General features: G+C 38.2%; 1 protein-coding gene across 9 annotated transcripts in view; it reads left to right on the top strand.

Moving 5' to 3' along the window:
- The window catches only part of LOC126921708 (uncharacterized), a 56,019-nt gene that overhangs the window by 19,529 nt on the left and 22,067 nt on the right, over positions 1 to 14,423 (top strand). For 7 of the 9 annotated variants that reach the window (XM_050733469.1, XM_050733472.1, XM_050733467.1 and 4 more), the window contains exons 2-5: positions 2,475 to 2,669; positions 2,878 to 2,981; positions 11,160 to 11,321; positions 12,192 to 12,275. In XM_050733469.1, the coding sequence (XP_050589426.1) occupies positions 2,475 to 2,669; positions 2,878 to 2,981; positions 11,160 to 11,321; positions 12,192 to 12,275 (545 nt within the window). Of the gene's footprint in view, positions 1 to 2,474; positions 2,670 to 2,877; positions 2,982 to 8,452; positions 10,271 to 11,159; positions 11,322 to 12,191; positions 12,276 to 14,423 lie in introns of those variants that run through there. The other 2 variants (XM_050733474.1, XM_050733476.1) reach the window with 2 other exon arrangements.

The raw sequence follows: 14,423 nt of genomic DNA, 5'->3' as shown, positions 1-14,423 counted from the left end.
TTTCTGTTGATAACCATCGAAGTGGTCGTGGTGAAGGTTGTCACCTCCGACATGGAAAGAGACGAAGAAAGCCACGCCGGTTTGAGAGCTGCTGCCACTTTCTTCGATCGCGAGGATTGATCCTCCATCATCGTGGATCATCGTGTCACACTTCTGTGTCGTAATATCGTGCAGCAAGTGGAACAGATGAAAACTATATCGTGAGATAAGAATCTCGCGGTACAGCGTGATTTGTGAGTCATGAGATTCTTCGATCAAATTTATTCAGTGCCTTGGTCGAATTCATTAGTGATCCTAGCGTGTTTTCTGTGTTATTAGGTTATCATCGTTCTTTGTGTAATTTAGGGCTTTTTCTTCAAGTTTTTCCTCGTTTGCGATTGAGAGTTGTTTAAATATTGGTTCTCTTGAATGCAATCTCTTGTACGGTGTAATTTAATGTTGAAAAATGAGAAAATGGAGAGCGTGTTCATATGGAGTGATGCATTGTTCGAAATAATTAATTGGCTATAGGAAATCGATAACGATCTGAGTAAGCGATAAAATATGTATTAATCCTTCGGTAAGAACACGGGATTCTATTCAAATCGATACTTCATTCCTAATCTATTCGAAATATCGAACAAAGTACATAATATGTATAATCAACCAGCCATATTTCCACAAATAGAATACGAATTAAAAGAAAATGAACATTTAATGTTAATAAAAGTTCCATCAACGTGGTCGTTCCTCTTTGTGGAACAATAACGAAATTAGCAAACCGTTGTACGTTGTAACGGGGCATATGCTAATGCTTCGTACCGAAATGCAAACTGGCGAAAATTTCATTAAACGCAGTGACCTATCATTGGACATCGGGTAATACCTACGTGCATGAATAATTGACGAGCGGCAGAGACGCGTCGACAATGATGGATGCGTTGTTTCGTGGCACAAAAGCGGAGGAAATAATCGACGTTTATGGAAATTAGTCCCTTGGTAATTTCTGGCTTCCGTTTTTCGTAAAGGAGAATCAAGATAGAGGAACTGTAATTATATTGGCGAAAATGGAACAAGGATTCTTTCGGAAAAGACGGAAAAGATCGACTGGTAGACATCTCTTACGAATATGTTATTCGTATTATACGAAATATTTTGAAATCATCACTGGCATCATTATGAACGCTGACGATTATATTGGTCGAGTTTAAAATAAATTTGAATATATATATATAGAAACTATAAGATTTAATACAAGCATATATATATCACAGGAATTACAGAAATAATTAAACAGTCAATTACCATTACATTAATAAATCTCAACACGCAGTGAGGCCATATTTAACATTTATTACATTCTCGAGATAGCTGTCCGCACTGTATAGGTAATTTTTTACTATGTACATGAGTTTGCAGTGAATATGTTGCAGTTTCTATATACATTTTCAAATTGGATTCAAATCTTATCAATATAATCGTGACAGTGTCATTATGGTGTTAATAAAATCTCAAAATTTTTCAGACAGCATGTACAACATGAACCGTGAAAGCCATGCTATGGCAAGTGTCCGCTTATTTTCGTGAACCAATGTATATATATCGTTCATTAGGCGTAAAAACGTTTTGTAATGGATAGCGTTGTGTAATCGAGTTACCGCCAGGTCGTCGTGGAAAGTTAACTGGATTTGATATAGGCAAGAAAGCATTTCGAAAGTATATTTATTTAAAAGTGGTTACATAATAACGTGTACACTGCACTCGACCGGTTACGCGTCTAAGTTGCAAAGCGTGCAGCACCTCCTAGAGCGCCTCTACATCGAGTAATCGCAATCGCGGAACCGCGCTGTTATAGTCGATAACCGATAGTTCGTTTCGTGCATATAAACGTTCTACGAATTATGTAGACTACCTGTTCGTGACACTTTAATTAACAATTGTAAGTAAATATCTGTGGAAATATTGGATATCGATCATTTGATAATGGCCATCTAATAAAAGCAAATTCTCATAAACTGTATTATCGAGATGTACAGTGGAGGATGAAAGAAAGTTTGAAAGTAAGAGGGTACCACCAGCAAACACCATAACCTTAGAGACTGGAAATGCATTTGACCAGAGAAATGAATGGACATAAAATTGAAAGTTACTAATTTATTACATATACGCAAGTAGCAATTTTAAACTTTCTTTCGTCCACCACTGTGTCCTCAATGTCGTTTCGTACCATTGTGTGATTATAATTGTCGATGCACGACGAAGTATTGTTTCCCTTGATCGAAAATATTTGGAATATACATCGTAGAAAAATTTCTGAACGTAAGTTCGCAATAAAATTGATGCTTAATCAGCTGCGTTAGTAGCAGGAAAATTCCAATAGCAAATTCAGTAATTTTTAATTTAGTATATTAGTATAGAAATTTTTAATTCGCCAGATAATTCATCAATTTTCATTAAGCGGCAGAATTTTTTCTAAATTATATGCGATGTTGCAGGAAGTCTGGAGACTCGAAGGAGGACGAAAAACAAATTCCCGTGAGCGAGAATCGTTGCTCCTGCTGTCTAAAGCCATTTTTCTTGGGACGTGGAGTCCGCTGCGAGGATTGCGGTGGAAAATCCTGCAGGAAAGGCTGCTCCCGTTGGGACCCGTCAGATAACGCTTGGCATTGTCTGTTTTGCCGTCAACAAAGGTTCCCACGGCGATATACTAATTCGTTACACAATTCTATACGAAACTCTATTTAATTTTACGAAACTTCTAGTAACTTCATTAAACCATTGCATAATTTCTCCTTTCAATTTAACTCTTACCTCGCATAATTTTGTAAAATAACATTTATGCGATCGTTATCATTCGACTTTCGAAAAGTTTTTAATGAAATTCGAATTTATTATTAGGTACTGGTTGAAGAAAAACGGAGTCGAGGCATTCGGTGGGCCGATCGACGAGAAAGATTTACATCGATACTTCAATACGGCAAAATCACAAGTTTACGTGGCAGGTTTGTTCATTAATCTTTATTCTACGATTTCCACGAATCTTTAATTTACATATAAGCCGCTTAGGAAGTATGTTGATCAATCGACATAACTTAGAAAGCAGAGAATATTAATGACGATACAAAATTTATTTTATAAAATTTACCTTGGAATTATTTATCCTCCTTGCGATAAACAAACTTATGAGTAAATCACTTTTTTTTTTAATTCAACGTTTTGATTAATGAAATGACATGAAAAAATGAAACAGTACCTTTTCTTATTTGAAACCATAAATGTAATTTCTTGGATGGTAATATAAATGTGAACAGGTGATAAATGATCGATCTTTCGATATGGATTACATGGATTATCGACATTGTCACTTTCCCCATCGATAAAACCGTGTTGCAACCGTTATGATTATCGCCGGAAACGGGTCTGATACCAATTATATAAGGGCGTAAACGAACCGAAGACAAGAAGACTTTTATCGACTCAATAACCGGTTTCTTTAGAAACAGCGACGAAACTATTTCAATTAATACGTGTCCGAGGAAAAAGCAGGAAAACAAACTAGTTCCTAGCGATATCATCTTTTCAGCGAGTACTTGCTATAAAATGATCTACTGGGAGTTGTCATTTGAAAAAGCATTTTACTCGTTATCCTTAGGAAGACTATCCAGTTATGTAGAAATATTTCTACTATTTTATTTAGAATTTTATTCATAATTTCCTGGTTTCTACTCTATAAGCATACAATTTCATCCAAAGTTTCTTGCTAACATTACAGACTTATAATACTATACACGAGTGCATATAATTAAAGTATTATGATGAAAATAAGCAAATACAATATAATCATGATTTTATTTCAATATTATCATTAATTTTGTCATAAACATTTGAAAGCAATTATATAGTATAATAATTATATATAATACTAGCATTATAATTGGAGTAACAAGATATCAAAGAACCGTTACTTTGACATGTTTTATAATTTCAGTACCGAGGACATCCTCAAGGGAAGTCAAACGAATATTTTATATCCAGTATAATATATAAAGCAAAAGGAGAGGTACATAGCATAGAGAAAATCCCGATACTCCTTGTAGCCACTGCAAAATGTTCCATCTCTGTCTCGTCTCTGTAACCTATAGACTTTCAAAAGCATTCGCGAATTCTGCAAACGACAATAGCTACCTGTTGCGCCACCCTCTGCTCCAAACTGCATCCAAAATTATTCACCAAACATATCGTGAAAAGTTTGAATAAAAGTACCAGGTGAATAGAGACGGCGAATGCAGCTAGTAAAACTCGCGAATGCAAGAAAATCGACGCGTCCCTCGAGTTCCCAAGAAAATCGATCCGACGGACCCCTTATAAATAATGCAGCTTCCAAGGCGACACAAGGTGGAGCATTCCTACATGTTCCTCGCTAATGCAGTGCCTTGAAAAGAAGCAACGGAGAAACGATTGTCCACGAAGGAATCGCGAAGAGGTCGAGCTCGAAAGAGAATCGCGGACAATTGCAAGTCCTTCGAGGAAAATTGATTTGCAGGTTGGAAGCCGTGGGCGCGGTGAACGATCGACGAATCGATACGCGTTGTGCATACGGTGCTAGAGAGGGAATTAATTGCGAGTTTGTCGTGGAGGTAGCGAGCGGCGTGAAATTCGAGCGAATTTCCACGACTCGACGATAATCTCGAACCATCTGTTCTAAACGACGATGTAAAGCTTAATTAAACGTCGAAACGACCTCGTGTAAATTTTCATCGCGTTGCCCTTGTTCCACGTAGCATTTGTTTCCCTCGCTTTGACGTCGTCTCCCTTGCGATCCTCTCGTCTCTTCAACTATTCGGCTACTACTGTACCGACTACTTTCATTTTCTCCCGCTATAATTATCACTTGGTCGATCATCTGTCTCGAATTTTCTTTCTGTTTTCTATTTCCTTATATATATTTTTACCGTTTACATATTTTATATGATAACGCAAGATCAGTGATAATTACGCGAAACACGTAGGTACACGTTAGCAAGCATACGACGTGGCGAAAACAAAATAACATATACGAAATCATCCATCAATTCGCCGTCTTGGTCAACAAAACGTCATCTCATGCAAATAGATTGCCGCAAGAACATTGAGAAATTCGTGAGACGTTATTACTAATCGAAGAAGATTATCTAACCTGTCAACACGAAAGATCAACGTCAATCGACGTAATGAACGTTGCAATTTGTCCAGGCTTTTATACGGAAACAGCTGTGAGAGGATCTTGGATCTTTAGCTAATTGGAGGAGATTCGCGACACGAGCGATCCAGTGAAAGAATGGGAAAACAGTCGCAAGGAAAATAAAGAAAAACGAAATTAACCCGAAATAACTATCTGAGAAAATCTTGGAGCGAACATGTTAATTGACGTTGGATTCAGCGTTGAATCGCGAGCTGAGACACCATTGTGCCATCTTGAAACGGGCGTCCTTGTTCCAAGTCAGAAAAGTCGTGTAACGGAAGAGGCAACAATAAGAACGGGTCGCAAAAATGATCTCACGCTGGATTCCCCGCGATGCTCATTGTTCGTTGCACACGGCCTACGATCTTTTCCGCGTGAATCGTATCGGGCCGTTTGATCAGGAACGAGAATTTCTATCTACTAGATAGCGGACGGATAAAATAGTGGCCCCGTGGAAACTGTAGCTTTTCTTCGATGGAAAAAAATGCTCGTGTCTCACGTCACGTGGAATGTACGCGATTCATGATTCCTCGGCCCGTTATGAATAACTTGACAGTGCAAGTTACGATGCAGGTCACTTGTGTAGTGAGACAAGGTTCTTTGAGTTAGCTAAGCTCCGATATCTCGAAGTTCGATCTTCAACTTTACACAAAATAATCAAATTTGTATGCTGTATGTTGTAAGACACTATTAGTCGAAGATAATAATGAATGAATAGGAAAATATCGTATATTTTAGGTGTAAGAAGAAAACAAATATCAGAAACGTGGAATAACAGTATGGTAGAATCATTGAGATCGGTGAGGAGATGTTATATTACGAGAGCTAATAAACTAAGCGATAAAATAACCTGTGGAAATAAATAATATTCACACGGCACTAAATTACATAGGATAATTACAACAGAAGATATTAAGATCAGTTGTCATTATGAGAAAACTATAGCCATCAAATTGTCGATAATATACTATTCCAAATATAATGCACACGTAACATATTTCAACGTTTATGAGGCCATTAATAATTAGTTAAATAGTCTATTATTAGAAGACAATTAAAAAATTTGTCATTATCAAACTACTCAGCTTGACACGAATATAAATACTTTTAACCCAAATGATCTTATCTTATTCGATCATAACGTTAGGCAAGCACGAAAGTAGATTGTCATCGAATTATGCTATGCTATGGATTTGCCCCCCCCCCCCACCCAGAATTTTATACTTTGTATTTTATTTGTATCAACGAGGCTGCATATGTACGTATAGAGAGTTGAGTAACGTTGGGAAAGTTTCTCAAGGAAGTTTTGAAGAACAAGAAACTTTTAACAAGATCCGTAGTTTCGTTTTATTAACCTGATATTACGTGTGTATTCTGTGTTTAACTATCGAGTCACAATCTCTAAATTTTACTCTTTATAAGAAAAGTTTTCTTTATTTGTGAAAGGAATTATAATTGATCGTAGCTCTTTGCTTTTCGATCGAAAATTTTCGAAAATTTCTTAACTTTAATATAACCGATATAAAATAATCTACGATATTTCATTTCTTGTTTCTGTTTTGAAGCAAAAATTAGTCTGGGACGTAAGAAGCCGAGAAAATCGAGAAAACTTATCCACGTTAGAGAAGGCTTACACAATGTTAATTGAATAGTCGTTCGAAAGATCAGCTTGAAGGATGCAGTTTGAGAGTTACAGGAATTATGAATTCCTGAAGGAGGCAAGATCGCAGGAGGTTTGTCCAAATGGAGATGCGTTCTTTGTACATGGATACACGCATCAGGTTTCTTGATTTCTACCAACTTACACAGCCTATTCCAAGGATCTGTTCTTTCGCCAAACATGGTCAGAGCACGGTCGTGCCCAACAGTTTTGTCCCTGTTCGTCGTTTTTCGCGAGCCGAAAGATCCACGCTCGTTATTTCTTCTAGGAAACCGGCATGGATCGCGTCGCATTCCGCCGCGCGAAATTTCAGAAAACCAGATCCTCCAGCTGGATAGAACTCGCGATCTCTTCGCTTGATTACCGTTTGTGTTTTAAATTCGTGAATTGCAATAAGCTAGCTGAAGTTGAATTTTTATATAAAATATAGAACAAAACATTGACGATAATGATAGAACGTACTTAGAACATCTTTATAAATGTTTTACATTGGGAATTGTAAATGAAAATTTAGGCAAGCTTTTTGATAGCTTATGGCCTTTAGAACGATGAAACGATATTAACAGAATAACGAGAAGGTTCCAATTTGAAAATCTTGAAGATCTTTGAAATTGAAAAGATTGCAAATCTGAAGATTTTACAATCTCGTGAGATCGATGAATGTGAGACAAGATTCACGAGAATCTAGATCACATCGCGTTACTTTTATTCATCAGAGTTTTAATTTATAAATATCTTAAGAATGAAAATCTTTCAGTATCGTCCTTCTCCAGAGACCATAAATCATTTTCTTCGTTGCATAAAAGGAAAGAAAACTTTAGAGATATATCTCCAAGAATTTGTAAGAATCTAAAGCACCTTAATCTTTTAAGATCATTTAATACTGTTCTACCGCGGGAGATCGCGATTCATCTCCTTCGTTGCATAAAAGGAAGAAAACCTTTAGGGAAATACGTCCATGAGTTTATAAGAATCTAAAGTACATGATCAACCTATATCCATGATAATCTCGGCTTACAATTGCAGAGAAAAGCTTCTAACGAAACGTGTTTTAATATCATTCTTCCTTAAGAAATACTTTCAGCTCGTAATTGCACTGGAAAGCTTCTTCTAACAACGCGTCTTTTAAACAGGTTCCTCCGTACAAAACCATAATCCATATTCTTGGCCATATAAAAGGAGAAGAAACTTGTACGCATATTTCTAAAAATTTATCAAAACTAAAAACAAACCAACCTTTATACGCAACACCTAATATCAAATACCTAATTCCGGGGGAAAAACTTCTCACTATGATGCGTTTTTTAACCGAATCCTTCGTTAACAGACTACAAACCATTTTCTTCGTCATGAAGAGAAGAAAGACGAGCTTTAGATAAATATTTCCAAGGAAACCACTTTACTCCTGTCCTGCAAGACATCATGCAAGGGGCGCGGAAAAAGCTTAAAGCAAGCAGGTTGTTAAGACAGGGTGGCAGGGTCGATTAGGAGCCGCGGGGCCGAATTCCGATCGGTTTTCGGGCCGGTTGTAAGCGGAACTCCCGCGCGCTCATCGGTCTTATTGTCTCCGGGCCCTCCGTAGCGAACCTCAGTTCTGCTCCAGTACTCTTGGGAGTAACATCGCGCACTCCTGTAATCCTTTCTGCCTGTTTCTTTCGCCGTCTCGTCCGCTCCGTTACTCGCATCCCTGGAAAGAATCCGCTCGCGCAAAACGAGTCACCGAGCGGTCAATGTCGATCGCCATTCGGACCGATCGAGCAACATTTTTTCCCCTCTCCTCCTGCGTGAATTTTCTTTCGTATCGTTTATTCCATGAAGGAGAATTCCTCTCGGCTCGGCTCGCAACGATACGTCGTTTACTTCGTGCACGCGCGTGTTGTGCAACCGCAAGGTGACTGCCACGGTCCACGCGTGGGGAATAATCGTGTATCGATAATAATTGCAACGTGCACGCGAACAAGCTGCAGTCGCGAAGGACGGAAGTCGAACGAGCCGGCAACGTGAAAGCAGGTCCCGTTGGTGAAAATATCGTGGAACCTAGCGTTTTCTTGTCATTTTTCAGTGAACGTCGTCGAAGACTTTTAGAGAGGTTGTTCGAGATCTGGTCGATGGTGAGGAAGGCTTCCAGTAACCGGTTCTATACGTTTAGAAATGGAAAATAGCAGACAAGGACGGCAGAAGCGCGCGAAAGTCGCGATACCTAATCAAGACTGAAGGATTAGTCTGGCTTCGAACGGAATGATTGGAGATGAAAAAGTGGATGAGACGTTTCGAAAGGATCGGCGAGTGGAACGGGTTAGTCGGTTGATGATTCTGCAGGCATTGTAAAAATTTCGAAGAAACTTCCTCCGGCGATTTTTTCTCGTTTGTTCACTGTAGGCTTGTTGAAGATATAATGTGAAAAGAAGAGATTGATGGAAAATTGAGAAAGGATATTCAACGAATAGAGTCGTTTTTTTTTTCGAACTTTCGAGAATAGAGTGCAACTAGAACGAACAAATTGAAACTCGACAAAAGTGTGTGATAAAAAATGTTTAATAAACGATGCCTCGTTTTCAAGCACGAAATTAATGCTTGTCAGAGACAAGTGATAGAAAATTGAAAAGAAGTTTCATAAGTGTACTCTTGCCCTAGATTAAAAAGCAACAAAAACGGTCACACTGATCTCAAGATCGGTAACAGTTTCCGCTCTACGCTACAGATCCATCTTCGGAGAAGAATTATAGAAGAAGAATTTATAAAAGATTCCGTAGATCCTTTCGCAACATCCAACATCAAAACGCAATCAAAACGACCATCAAAATCAAGTTTCATCAGAATCGTCTAAAGATCCGTAACGATCTTTAAATATCCATCTGTAGAAGAGGATGTGGAAAGAGAGTTTGTAGTAAAAAATTGAATAAATAAGACACATAATGATCGATGATAGGAAACGAAGGATGGAGTATTCGGAAGACTAAAGAGATTGTATTTTGATTCAACTGAAGGGCAAAGGATCGACGTTGTGGGACAAACGTCGAACCAAGTATCCTCGAGCGAAGATCGATGTCTGTTCGCGCTCGAGCGGCCTCGAAGCCGTGTGATAACTGATAAATATACCGGTCTTGCGGTACTCGCCTAAGAGAATGCGGTTACAAACACAAGGGGAAAAAAGGACTATAGTGGTAGATCTTTAATGGTCGATACTTTCGTTTAGAAAGCGCCGCGTCAGTTGCACAAAGATTCGCGATCGCGCCGCGTCGTTCCCTTGAACCGATACTTGATACGCCATTTCGACCGGCGCCTATTGTAAACAAATCGATTCGGTCGACAGTTTTTGAAAATGTTCGTGGCAACGCGCGATTCGTGCTCATGTTGGGACAATCGTTCGATCTGACGAAAGGGGGAGAAAGTTACGGCCGCGTGAATGAGTAAGTTGCTTCCATTTTTCCTTTTTCTTGCTTGTTATCTTGTATCTTAGATGGATGGGTTTAATCGGATGGAAAAATTAAGGAACCTGTTAAAGTAGACGAAGGATGACTTGATTTTAATATCGTGGCCACTTTTGCAGATATTTTCGTTACTCTTGTTAAATTGAAGATAATAATTGAACGATAATATAGATAATAATATAGGAGAATAATTAGACGAGTAGTTTGTTTGGCGGAGATTATTTGCAGTTTTTAGACGAACAAATTAAAGAGTCGTGTGTTAAATAATGGTCACTTGTCCGTTAATCTCGTACGATAAAAGGTTAGCATTTTTGAAGATATTGCGTTAGATTGTTAATTGAACTAGTATTTTATTTGTCAGGAATCGTTCGTAGTTTATAAAGAAAAAATTGGACAATCATATATGAAACATATGTGATGTGTGCTATAAAATGTTCATATATCAGGCTGATAAGGTAAAAGTAACGTTAACGATGCCGGACTTATGCTCGTTGACCTAGTTTAAAATGATATCGCAGGGACAGCTGCTCATCGTTCACATGGAATCTTTTTCCTTTCGAACCTTACGAAGATTCAAAGGAATTTAAATGTAGTGTGCTTAATTGAACACAATAACGTCGGTTTGATGAATCTCGCTTCCGTTTCCAGTCGAACAATTCAATCGAAAGATAGTGCAAGTACCGCAAACGATGAGAAACGAAGAAATTAATTACGAGGCTAAACGACGTCCTTGATTTTAATTCTCAAAGGAGTTATAAACTCATCGGTCGTTTCGTCGATCGTTTAATTAAATTAAAGCTGTCTATGAAGTACAAAGTACTGTACGATATTTTGCAAATAAATTAAAGAAATATTTGAATTTTTTTAGGAGTGGAAAATGCAGCTACCAGTTCGCGACAGGGTTTGGCCACGAAGGAAGAAGATGCGAACACGATGGAAACGGTTCGAGATTTCGTTGAGAAGATAGTGGTGAGATTGATGGGTAACTTGAACGACACCCCGATCCATCGATTATACGATCATCCAGCATGTAAGTCTAAATACACAAATACGTAAGTAATTGCTCTCTTTCTCTGGCGTCTTTTGCTCTACTTTACGTTGAAAAATGAACTATAATACACGTAACAATTAATTTTTATAGATTTTATATAGAAGATTATAAATTAATATTTCTCCGTATGTTTGCTTTTTTAATTTTTTAACAAATGTAAGTTTAGATGACCGCAAGTGTATCCGATGTGTACCCAAGCTATGCTGCCATCTGCAGAAAACGGTCGAATGCATTGAAATAAGAAAGGAGACGTATCTGGAGAGCTTCGAATTCCTTTCTTAATCGCTACGGCTATATTTCTACCCGCTGCGTATTTGTTACCTACTTAACAATTAACTACCAACCATCTTGATCGCTTTTTTTACCCCTGATACATCTCTAAAACGCGGCACTGCCCGGTTGGCAATTAACTCTCGGGTATCTCGATTGCTTCTTTGACGCTTGGTTGCGCCGCGACTCTGCAACCGAACGTTTCCTCTGCGAAACAAAAGTTACAAGAAAACGTCCGCACCTGTACAGGCTGTTTCATATCCACTTACAAATACAAAACACCGAAAATTAGAATTACAAGTAAAGAGTAATTTTGAGACATGGCAAAAATATTCCTTCATGATTAACTTTCCATTGTAAAGTTCTAATACTTGTACCGTATCTTATTCGATTTAATGTAACATGTTTTAAAACGGAGATGTGGTTTAAAACACCCTGTACAGAATGCACATTTAACAGTTGCAATTAAGAAAATATAGCAGTTGTTAATGAAAAGGATGAAAGAAACAAACATGACATCAATTTCTAATTGCACGTTTCCTCGCTCGAGCTAATAACTCGACTAACGCTGGTTGCTAGATGACAAGCTTATGGAAAGACATATAACACCCTTGGTAGACGCGCTCTCACGTTTGGCCATGGCCCTGCGATTGTCCTTAGAAAGTAAGTAGCCCTTCACGTCATTCGTATTCTTCAAACGAGACAGCATACACTGTTTTGACTTCACAACCGTTATATACCTCTTATCAAGCTATATTTTATCAGGCTATAATCTTCGATGCCTGGACATCGTTTAAAGATATCAAACGACCCTTAAAACTCACGTATACGCGCTTCAAAGTATAGGCACAGGCGTTATGATTTAGGATGATCGCACCGCAACGCAGCGATGTGGAACGGGTTGCCTGGCCCCAGGCGCCTCGAGCGTTTTCGCTCAAATAACACACATACAAGTTCGCTTCTTACAAACGACTCAAAACATAATACACACAACGTACAGTCTGGGACAAAAGTAAGTGGACAACTAGTGGAAATAGATATCAATAATGTTTCATTAAATATGGTGTGTTTACACAGAAATGTAAACATTAATTTCAACGATTCATTAAATAGTCTTAATAGATAAAACTTAGATGTATAACGTTCTGTACTGGTTCGATTAAGCTTCATTGACACTTACTTACGCTCTTGTCTTTATTCCCGACTGTATCCTAAAATACACGTTTCGCGTGACTTTTTACGATCATATCTGCCGCGATCCGTTCTAAAGTCTCGTGTCCTATAACTATTATTTCACCGCGTAATCTCGATGACCCAACATTTTATCTTACTCAATAAAATCCGTTCTCCAGTCGAGCGATGTTAGAACACCGTGCCAATTAATATTCGATTAGAATACTAATGGCTGTTCTAGTAAGGAAATTTTATAATGTATGTAGTTCTTTCTTCTTGTTTCTTGCGAGATGACGTTCGTTCGTCGATGACGAGCGAACCAACGTCGAACGACCTAGCTTCAGAGAGTTACATAAGCAGCGTAGAAATCATCATTGTCGCTGCCGGTCTCTGTTTGACGATTCAGTGCGTGTTTTTTACCTTCCCACGAGCCGGAGGTATCCTTAGAAAGAAGTCGATGCAACCGTAAAACGGAGACGACTCGTTCGGTGCTCACGATTTTGCAGTACTTGTGGAAGAATTTTTCTAATTATTCTGGTTGGAATTACGTTAATTACGGCATGGTTGTGGTAGAATCGTACAAGACTGGGAATTGTCATAGGCTGGAATTTGAGAGTAGAAAATGTAGCATTTGGAAAGGAAATGTGGTACAAGTGACACAATCTCCATCTTGGGCAAACTGTGAAATCAAACTTTTTCGTACGGAAATCGGTTTACTCGTGGATATTAATCTTCTGTACGTAAATTGGACTATCTGACGATTCGAATGAAATTTTATTCTTAGGTGTCTTTATTGCGAGTGTATATTTTTATTGGCAAGTTTGAAGCATTTAACGTTTAAATTAATTCTCCGTCAGATATTTAGATGTTTGACTTTTAACAATCCATTCTGAATTTACGCGAACTATTCACAGAAAACTCTGCCACTTCTCAATCGTATCACGCTCCTATAGATCTCAAATACACAATACGCATTCCTGTCACGTGTAGTCAAGTCTCTACGTGTATTCCCTGAGTCACTCGTTATCGGTATGTACTCTAGTATGAACGTTCGATTCTCACTGAGAATTTTCCGCAATCAATAGATCGACATCTACACGATTTTTCACTTCTATATGCCCATTATCGATCAACAGTTTGGATTCATTGTCGTGAACGATTCGTAGAAACGACGAATTTAAAGAAAAAAAAGTTAGCCCAACGCTTTTTTATACTTTTTACATTGAGAAACTAACTGCTCCGAAATTAATAAAAAAAATTAACAGGAAATCCTGTATAGATGAAACTGGGGATATGATTTCAAATTTTAGAAGCTTGGAAACACACAAAAAGATTTTCTAGGTAAATACAAATCTTATCGTTCTTTGTATTTATCTTGCTGTTGAGAAAAATTCGCCGAGCTCTTTTAATTGAAACTGAAAGGAGAGCAAAAAGATAAAAGCGGGAAACGAGGACGACGTGTTCCCACACTGTCTATCGATTTTCGTAGCGTCGAAATCGCAGTTTCATCGGGATAAATTCGAACCTGATCCTCTGCCAGAAAGGTTCTGGTCGAGTGGGATGACTTGTAAGTCGAGAAATCAGGCGAGAAGAATAAAGCTCCTAAGAAAAGGCGCGACTCGCTTGTAAGAAAAAAGG

This window comes from Bombus affinis, chromosome 11, assembly GCF_024516045.1.
Source record: "Bombus affinis isolate iyBomAffi1 chromosome 11, iyBomAffi1.2, whole genome shotgun sequence".
Taxonomy (NCBI): Eukaryota; Metazoa; Arthropoda; class Insecta; order Hymenoptera; family Apidae; genus Bombus; species Bombus affinis.
This window is presented reverse-complemented; position numbering and strand designations above follow the sequence as displayed.